The sequence below is a fragment of the Sus scrofa genome, chromosome 1, assembly GCF_000003025.6.
Source record: "Sus scrofa isolate TJ Tabasco breed Duroc chromosome 1, Sscrofa11.1, whole genome shotgun sequence".
NCBI classification, from domain to species: Eukaryota; Metazoa; Chordata; class Mammalia; order Artiodactyla; family Suidae; genus Sus; species Sus scrofa.
Genome location: NC_010443.5, coordinates 201,830,017 through 201,840,862, shown reverse-complemented (window position 1 = coordinate 201,840,862; position 10,846 = coordinate 201,830,017). Strand labels below are relative to the sequence as shown.

At 36.8% G+C, this 10,846-nt stretch overlaps 1 protein-coding gene across 1 annotated transcript; it reads right to left on the bottom strand.

Annotated features, from left to right (window-relative positions):
- On the bottom strand, window positions 8,565–9,122 carry IFN-ALPHAOMEGA (interferon-alphaomega). Its single transcript, NM_001166320.1, has one exon. It carries the CDS (start codon window positions 9,120–9,122, stop codon window positions 8,565–8,567), a length of 558 nt encoding a protein of 185 aa, NP_001159792.1.

Sequence of the window (10,846 nt, the reverse complement as noted above, 5' to 3'; positions counted from 1 at the left end):
TTAAGCCTGTGTGAGTTGCATCATTTGAAACTATTTTCTCGCATTCCATAGGTTGTCTTTGTGTTTGTTTGTTTGTTTTTTACTACTGCTTTCTAAAACCCTAGATTCTGCCTAGTTTTGAACTTTGTATAAACAGCTTCTTTCACTCAATAGTATGTCTGTGAGATTCATCTATGTTGTTGTACACAGCTACAGTTCATTAATTTGCAAGAATGTGTCATATACCTTTAGAAATGCTGCAATGTTTTATCTTATCCACTGCTGATGAACATTCGGGGTTTTTCATCCTGATTTTTTGTCTTTATAACTAATTTTGCTGTGAAAACCCTTGCATGTATCTTTTGGTGCACATTTGCACATCCTTCTGTTGAGCATATGCCTAGGATGAAGTAACTGGGTCCTAGAACATGCATATATTCAGAGTGAGTAGATAATATCAAACATATTTTTCCAAAGTTTTGTACCAATTTATATTCTCACTATCAGTGTATAGGATAGCAGTTGGATCATATTCTTGTCAACACCTGGTATTAGCAGTCTTTTTAATTTTAGCCATTCTAGTGATGCACAGTGATAACACATTATAGTTTTAATTTGTATTTCCTGATTATTTTTCTTTTTTTTCTTTTTTTTAGGGCCATAGCCAAGGTGCAGCATATGGAAGTTCCCAGACTAGCAATGGAATTAGAGCCATAGCTTGTGGAAATGCCAGCTCCTTAACCCACTGAGCAAGACCAGGGATCGAACCCACATCCTCATGGATACTAGTAGTGTTCTTAACTCATTGAGCCACAACGGGAACTCCCTGTATTCCTTGATTATTAAAAAAGTTAGGCACATTTTTCACATGCTTATTGACCATTTGGATTATTTGTAAGGGGCCTATTCAAATCTCTTACTGTCTGTCTGTTATTTTTGTTCATTATTTACAGATATATTTTCATATTTCATTATTTTTCATTATTTTTTTCATTATTTACATTATTTTGTATGTACTCAGTAATTGTGCACATACCAAAAAATCCATAGATTAACTATTAGAATTTTAAAATAAATATAGCAAGTTTAGCAATATCAACATTAAAAATTAAACACACCTTTTCATATTAGCAACAAAATGTTAAAAAATGATGTTTTTAAAATGATACTTTGACAATAACATGAAGTGTCTACTACAGGGAAATTGTCACTGCCAAGAGGAGCCTAAGAAGACATGGCAATTAAAGGGAATATGGCATTCTGAATGACAGTCCAGAACGTGAAAAGAACATTAGGTAAAAAACTATGGTGATCTGTATTGTGTGGACTTTAACTTTTTAAAAAAAGTAGCTTTGACAGGGCAAGTTATGTCCCTTTGGCCTCTTAGCACAAGTCTATAATTAAATTTTTGATTCAAATAAGATGGCCATAAACCAGTGAAGAATATAACAGCTTTTTCTCTTACATTGAGACTGATTTTCTTCACCTTGATCATCAATGAGGATTAAGCAACTTCTTTCACTTATTCTTTATGTAAGTGAGCAAGGGACATTAGAGATTGTGATTGGGTGGTAATCATCAGTGAGAAGGGCCAGCCTCCTCCTGAGAAGCACACATTCATTTAATGGATAAATATTAACTTAGCAAATAATTATTAACCACTTCATAAAGAAAAAAGTGAATATTGCCATTTAATTGAACTATTTTAAAAATGTTTTTTCAATAAAGTTTTATTTTTGCCTTGTTATGTGTCTTGCACATTCTCCCTGTTATTCCAACATAAAATATGTTATCCAACATATTTTATGCTTTATTATTGCTGTTCCAATTGTAAATGATTTTTTCATCACTTTTTCTAATTGTGAATGCACCTAACCTTTCATTACATTTTCACACACACATACACGAAAATTAATAATTTTGTTTTTTTTAATCTGGTCTATTTTGCAAATACTATGTCTAATTTTTTTGTGTCTTTTTCAAATTTTTAGATAAACAAATACATTGTCTGCAAATAAAAATTAAAGGACTACAAGTGTCAAGTGTGATGACCATGTGGAGCAAATAGGACTGCTGTTCTATGTGAAATTTGTACAACTATTTTGAATAACATTATCTAGCAAAGGTGAAAATACACAGCCATGACCCAGTAAGTCCACTCTTAGCAATTACCCTGGAAAATAATAATGTGAATATGCATCAGGATATAAGTAAAGAATATTCATAGCAACACTATTCATAAATGTTCCAAACTAGAAACACCCCAAATATCCTTTAAAATTGTATGGATAAATATGCTGTGATCTATGCTTATAACAGGATTGTAAATAACAATAAAAAGTAAGAATCACAAAGATGCACACACAGTTATAAATTTCACAAAAATAATAGCGAGTGAAAAAAACTAAACTCAAAAGAATACATATTCCGGACACTTCTCTCTTCCATTCCCCTTTTTTTACATCCTGGATGTCTGGTCACAGGCCTCTGACTAGACTCATTCCTCAGTTTTTTCTCCTGATCACTTCAGGATGCATTTGGGACTAGGCCACTTTGCTCAGGGACCTGCCTAGCTCTTGCTAACTCCTCCAGAATACCCATAACCAGAGGATCCCACACTCTGAGCCCTTTGTCACATTCAAAAAACTCCTATAAAAAACTTAATGGCCCAGGAACACATGGGAGCTGCCCATCCAGTGTCCCTCACTGTTGGCTGCCTGGACCCTGAGGCTGCTAGACCCTCCTGCTTGGTCCTCTCAGACACACCTGCCCATCTACTTCGAGCCTGCACTTACTTTTCCATTCAGATACCAGGCAGTTCTCTTAGCTGGACTTATTTAATTCTCACAGTTAGCCACAGGGGTGGATTGAGCCAGGCCAACCCAAGGTTGAGAAGAGAATTAAATGGGCAACACACTTCCAGCAGCTGCTGAATAAACAGCAGCTTCCCTTGGCTGACACTCGGGCAAGTCTTACTGTCTGTGTTCTGTGTGAGTTTCCTGTTTCTGAAGCTGTTTTGGAATCTTCCTTAGAGTGAAACAGCCCAAAACAAAACCCTCATTGTTGAAACGTACAAGTAAATTTAGTCTTATTTCATCATCAGGGATTGCGTAATGAACCGGGGAATGCAAAAATAGCAATGACCACGACACAACAAGTGAAAAGGAAACTAAATACGAGTAGCTAAACTGCATTTGAAGAATGAGGCTGGGACTCCCCTCTGCCCTGGTGTCTTGGCCGAGTTGAGGGCACCGAATGTTTGTAGAGAAAAGGATTCTCCTGGCTGCCTGCAAGATGCCTGCGTCATTCTGGTGGAAACTGTTAACTTCTAAACCCAAGGGAGAACCAAGAAACCAGTGGAGGGGAGGCGTGTCCTTTTAGGCAGCTGGTATGTGTGACAAGTATGAATGGCTCTGTTTAAGATTCTGGGTTATTTGCTGCAACATGCTTGGCCCAGTCATCCTAGTGAATGGGCTATCTCTCCTCTCCCTTGTGCAGTGGTTGAGCTAGCACTAAAATGTGTCCTGGACAGCTCTTTTGGAACCACCTCATCTTCCTGACCCAAACCCAGAACATCAGGGAATTGTCTTCTAACCAGATTCAAATAGAAGAGCTAATAAGTAAGGAGCACTGAGTAAGTGCCTGGTACAATTCTGAGCACATTACATAAGTTAAAGCAATTAATCCTCACCACAGTTTTATGAGGTGATATTATGAGCATATTAATTTTACAGATAAGGAAACTCGGCAGTTTTCCCTTCCTGTGTTAAGAAATTTAACAGTAGCAGCCTGGTCTCCAAGTCTTAGCAGGAATATTCAAGGCCTATTGCAAGCTTCCCATCTCTCATTTCTAGATCCCTTGTAGGGAACAAAACTTCATCCTGTTCCTAGCTCTTATTTCTTAATTTCTTATTAATTTCTTCTTTTAATAAAATGTCAGATTTTGCCAACCCTTTGATTTAGCTCCTATTTCCAAATGGTCTGCACATCTTCTCTGACCCTTCTCCCATTGTCCAATTCTTTAACTGTCTTTCTAGATCCAGCTATAAGTCCAAAAGTCCCAATTATTTGATAATGCCTCTTCATTTTATAACCTGTCTTCATCCTATGGCTCCCTGCAAACAGCACTTCCATTAGAATATTCATCATTTTGTTCTGTAATTGATGGTTTATTTTTTCTGTCTCTTCCAGAAAATTAGACTTTCTAAGTCTGAACTTTGTATGCTTAGTCATGAGCGCAGTGTCTAGCAAATGTCAGGAACTTAAGTATTGCGGGTTTTTTGTTTGTTTGTTAGGTTAGTTGGTTTTTGTGTGTGCATGTGTGTGTGTGCGTGTGTGTGTGTGTGTGTGTTTTGCTTTTTAGGGTCGCAACCACGGCATGCGGAAGTTCCCAGGCTAGGTGTCAAATCAGAGTTACAGCTGCTGGCCACAGCCACAGCAACACAGGATCCCAGTTGTGCTTGCCATCTGCACCACAGCTCATGGCAACACTGAATCACTGACTTACTGAGCAAGGCCAGGGATCGAACCCATATCCTCATGGTTACTGGTCAGATTTGTTTCCACTGCACTACAACAGGAACTATTGGAACTTAAGTATTGTTGATTGAATAAATACTATGCTAGCACTACGTGCTTTGATGAGCTGCTGACTACCAAATTATGAGGGGTTGTCTCAGCACTGTTTGCTGAGAGTTCATTTCATAAGTTCTCCTGACAAGAATTCAACTACCTGATATATTCATGAGCACATTGTTAGGCAATGTGAACAAAGGAAGAAAAATAAAATTCAAAATAGAATATAGCTTGTTTTGATAAAATTTAGATATTGTTTTAGACAATTTTGTCCCCAGTGCATGAGGGTCTCCTTGCTACTTCTCAGATACTTTTCAGTATAATTTTGCATCTAAAAGAAATAGAAATTCATCATCAAAAGTTTTTAAACAGCAATATAGGTCTTCACTGAAGTATCTTGAAGAGAGATCAAAGTTGGAAGTTATATCATAAAACTATTCAATAAAACATGTTTAGCTCCTGTTTTAACAGGGCTTGGAAAAAGATGGAAAACTAATCAAATCATTGTACAAGGCTATTATAACCTGATAATAAAATCAAAAAAGAAAATCATAGAACATTCTAACTTATGAAGATAAAAATACTATGTTAAATATTAGCAAATCAACCCAAAATTGTATTATAAATAAACAAATGAGGTTTATCAAGGACATTAATGATAATTCAAGAGAAGAAAATCGGTTCACGTAATTCACTACACTAGTATGTAACAAAGAGAATAAAGAAGTACAAATCTCTATAGGTGCCCCAAACCCCTAAAAAGGTTTTAAAAAGCTAAACCTTGGCCTACTGAGGCTTAAGGAAAGAGTTTAAAGCTGAACAATGTGTTTGAACATATTAGAAATGCTTTCTGTTGTAAGGAATAGGCAACTCAGTTAATAGAGATTAAAATAATGAAGGCAAGTGCCTAACTCAATTTAGAAGTCTGTAAAGTAAGGATTGCAGAGCTGGATCATCAGATCAAAGCTGTGAGGGTGCTGGACTTGTATCTCTGTATCTCTCTTGATATTTTTCTTATGGTCACAGGACATGTACAGCAGCCCCAAGCATCAAACCCTTACAAGAGCTACCCTGTCAAGAAGAGAGGAATAAGAGTTCAAATGCTTCCTCCAACAGACTTCCCCCAAATCTCTTTATTTAGAATTGTGTCACATAATTATATCTAGCTTATATTTGTCTTCACCCTCCCCACTTTTGATTATAGACTGAGACCTAAAGCAGCAGGGAGAACCTGTAAGGATATGACAGAGGGATTATGCTAATTTTTTTTGGAATGGTTTATTCAATTTCCCCAAACTCACGTGTCCCACTGGTTTGAAATGCCACTTTTATTATATGCAAGGTTTCATTAAATTTATCTTATCCTCTGTATCTATTCTATTTTCTTGATTGAGTTGGCTATTCTTACAGTACTACTACTTAGCTTTGATTGCCATAGCCTTAGAAGATCACTTGATAGTTGATGAGTCATGATTATCTGCATATTTCTTCCTTTCTTAGATTTTCTAGTAAATTTTAGACTCAGCTTGTCAAGTTCCATCTAAAAATACTGTTGACAAGTTCCCTGGTGGCCTAGCAGTTAAGGAGTCACCATGGTCACTGCTGTGGCAAGGATTCGATCCCTGGCCCAGGAACTTTCACATGCTATGGATGTAGCCCCCCAACTTAAATTAATTAAATAAGTAAAATAAAAATCCTGTTGAGGTATGGATTAGGAATGCATTGAATACACAATGCATTAGAAATGCACTGATATGCAATGTAGCAATGTCATCTAAACAGTCTTAAATCTTCCAATCCATGAATATGGGATCTCTTTCCACTTATTTAAATCTTTGTTATGGACCGAATTGTATCTCCTTCAAATTTATATGTGGAAGCCCTAACCCCCAATGTGACCATATTTGGAGATAGAGCCTTTAAGGAAGTTATTAAGGTTAAATGAGTTTATAAGAGTGGGACCCTAATCCAAAAGGTTTGATGTCCTCAGAAGAAAACACACAGAGATTTCTCTGTTTCCTCACAGAAAAAAGGCTATGTGAGGACACAACAAGAAGGTGGTTTTCTACAAGCCAGGAAGCAGGGCCTCACCAGAAACCAACCCTAATGGCAACTTGATCTTGGACTTCCAGCTTCCAGAATTGTGAGGAAATAATTTCTGTTGTTTAAGCTACCCAATCTGTGGTATGTTGTTATGGAAGTCTTAACCGATTAATATAGTCATCTTAAAATTATTTCAGCAAAATTTCTTGGTTTTCAGTGTATAACCTTGTACCTCTTTTTAAAGTTTATTTCTTAGAATTTGTTCTTTCTGATGTTATTATAAATGGATTATTTCCTTAATTTCCATTTTGGATTGTTCACTGCTAGTTTATAGAAATACAGCTAATTTTTGAATGTTGATCTTAAATCTTACAACATTGTATAATTAGCTCTAATTGCTTTTGTATATAGATTCTTTAGAAACTTTTTAAATAATAAGATCATGTCATCTGTGATATAAAATTTTATTTCTTTCTTGCCAAATTGGATGTCTTGAATCTTTCATTTTTATAGGATACTTATATTCAGTTAACTGAATTAGGCATTACCAATTCTTTGGTATTCCCTCACAGTTTGGTGAATGGTAGTTTGTTTCCTGGTATCTTCTCCTAACTAATCAGGAATTGATGGCAAAATTATACTATTCACTAATAAGAATCCATTTTCAGATTGAATATCAGTGGTTCTGAGTCTGAGAGATGCTGATGTGTCCTCATTTTCTTTATTTTCCGGAGATATACCACTTGCTAACCTTACTTAACTTTCTTCGCCTTAGGCCACTTGTTTAGACAACTATAGACAACTTGAATGCAGGAATGAGATCTTGCTCCACTTTGTGCTCTAGTGACTAGCATCACATCTAATACATAGTGCAATGTAGGAGCTCAAACAATATTTGTTAAGTGAATAAGAATAAAATAAATATATATTACAATTAATTGTCATGGGTGAGTTTTCGAGAGTCAAATAAAATGATGAAATGTGAAACCACTTTGAACAATGAAAGGGTGTTACAATGTAGATTTGATTAAATTAATCTCAATTCTAGGGATACTTTCTTCCTTTTCATGATTGACTTACCTAGAATAGAAAATAAAAAAATGAGACCTCATAAGTGGCCAAATGTAAAAAACTTATTGACCCTCCCTTCCTCAGCCTTCTCTGAGATTCTCCAGTGTCCATATATCTAGATTGACCTCCATTGATTTATGTGTTTCTCTACTAATCCTTGAACTAGCTCCAGTTCTTATAGGCACCAAGCAAACAATTGTATCCATGCCCTGGACTTTTCTCTACTGATCTCCTTCCACCTATAAGCTATGTCTTAAAGAATCACATTCAATCTATCCTCAAAATTTCCATTATTCTATGACCCATGCTGGGCTACTCCTATTCCCTCTCCACTCAGGAATTTTGCTTAGGTTTATTTTGTGGGATCAAGCTTTGGGTTAGTTTTTATTCAAAAATTGTATGCAAACAAAATTGGATTTTAAAAATTGCTTTTATTTCCCATAACTTAAAAATGAAGTCTTGTACAAAATATAATACAAAACAAGTACTTTATGAACAATAAATATTTAAATACTATGAACAGCATAAATATTCCAATAATATAAATAAATAAAAATTACAAACTTTTTAAGCTATAGCAAATGGATTGTGCATTTCTGTTTTAAACAACTTATTGTAACTTATGACATGTAATATAATATTATAATAATTCGCTATTACTTATTTTTCATCTGGCATAAAAGGGAATTAAAGGAGTTCCCTGGTGGCTCAGTGGGTTAAGGACCTGGCATTGTCACTGCTGTGGCTTGGATCATTGCTGTGGTGTGGGTTCCAGGATGGAGGGTCAGTTCCAGGATGGAGGGTGTAGCCAAAAATATAGAGTTAAAGATTGCACTTTGAGTCTTAGAAAATAGCCAATTGGGTTGACCAGATGAATTGCTTTTAGACTTGCTGCTTCATTTCTTGAGTTTTCCTACGAGGTTGTTAATGAAGAGCAAGCACTTTCTGGTTTCCACCCTGACAACCTCCCAGGCACAGTGGCTGTATTCTTTCTCTTTCAGATACAGACTGATTCCTTGGAAGTACGTCTTCACAGCCAGTATGGAGTTCTCACCTCCTGGGGGTGACTGCTCCACTTTCTTTCCCTCCCTCAAACACTTCTCCAGGTCATCCAGCTGTTGATAAAGTCCAGAAAGGAATTTGATCAGGAGAGTTTCATCCCAAGATGAAGGAGAGCCCCTTGTGCTGAAGAGGCGGAAGATCTGCTGGAGCATCTCGTGCGCAACAGCCACGGCTTGTGTTTTCTCAACCTGGTTTCCATCCACAAGTGTCCGAGGAAATCTGAAGTCAGTCCTGTCCTTCAGACAGGACAGAATGGAGAGTCTTCCCATTTGTCTCAAAAGTGTAAAGATTTCTGGATTGTCATGGCTCTGAGGTAGCTCACAGCCCAGAGAGCAAGCGATTCTGGAGCACAGCATCACCAGGGCCAGCAGCACAGAGACTGGGAGGGCCATTGAGAAGCTGGAGGATTCTGCAGGACTGCCTGAAGGGGAAGTCTCAGCAAGCTCTGAGGACTTTGGGTGATTGAATGCCTTTTAAACAGTAAGTATAGAAACTTTCATTTTCTGGGTTTTTCCACTTTTTTCCCTTTCCTTTCTCTACCTTTTTTTTTTAAACAAAGCCAGTGAAAAAGATACATTTATTGACATGAGTGCATTGGTGGGGGACTCCACACTAAGTGTGCCACTGTAGTATCTATACAGCATTATAATATGCTTTTCATGCCTTCTAGGTTGTCTGTAAGGAGGAAAGTCTGGTCAAAGTCAGAGAAGGGAGAAACATTCATACAATAAGTGATGGCTTTCCAGGTTAGCAGGAAATATAAAAAGAGCTTATAAAAGGGAAGATTTTAAATTTTTCTTATTTTTCTTCCTTATTTATTCTTTTCCTCTGTCTCTAAAAAATTTCAACTGTGTATTTACCTTAAAGATATCACATGAGTTGTTCTTAAACTCACTGAAGATATTGTTTGAGGAACAGTTCACTGACAACATTTGGTAAAAACAAATTATGGTGCACCCACAGTCTGTGGGCACTTTGTTAGGTGCTGGTTTCCCTAAAAAAATCAAATTTGCCTGTGCGATACTCTCATCTCCTTAGATATTTCATTGAGAAGTGATATCCCGTCACATACTCAAGGATAATGAAGCTGCAATGATATTCAGAGCTTGTAATGACATGTCTTTATTGAATCTGTAAGATAGAGATTATTTTTAATAGTATTAATGACAGCAATCTTTAATTACATAAGCCTCTCAGCAAAGTGTTTTACAAACATTTCATTGAATCTTCACAGCTTCCCTATGAGATAATTACTATAATTATGTACATGTTTGCAAATGAGGAAACTGAAAACTCAGATTACTTAACCTGCTAAAAGTCATGATTAATTGCATAAGTGGTACTTTAGCACTATACTATTCTGCCTCCACATTACCCCTCAATAATCTTAAGCATTCTCCTTTAGCTACAGAACACTTGTAAGTAAGTTATCCATCTAATTGTATAACATTTGAGTTCCCTGCTAGGCTGTAAAGTTCCCTGAGGGCAGTAATGCCATATCCTGAGTGTCCAGCAAGGTCCTGTCACAGAGGAGGTGCAGAGAGGGCTCTCTATCCCATAACAAGTACTAAAAGAACAAATAGTCCAAGAGTGAGTAGCTCTGGAATTTGAAGACTGTGTCAGAAAATGATAGTCTTCTGGAAACAAATATCATAAGAGTAAATTTTAAATGGGTGCTTTAACTTTCAGGGTAATTTCTAAAAAATATATTATCTCAAATAGGAATAGTGAGTTTCAAAGGTCAAGGAGAGCTCAAGAAAATCTCATTTGAAAGGCAGGACTGGAACTTTGGATGTGCAAAGGGAGGTGTGTCCTCTTCCTGTGTATTGTAATGTCTCTGGAATGAGAGAATGGCACTTCTGTGACTAAAAAGAATGGGAATTGGAGAGTAAGAATTTGCTAAGTGTTTATCTAAGACAGGAAGAGCATTGTCGGAGAACACAGTCCAACCCAGTGCTTAGGACACCAGACTTGGGCTAGGCTGCCTGGGTTTATGTCACAGCTGCAGCCTCCACTGGCTATTTGACCTTTGCTACCGTGGTTTTCTCCTCTGTTATATGGAAATGAAAAACATATCTATTTCATTGGATTGTTGGGAAGATTGGATGATGTAATG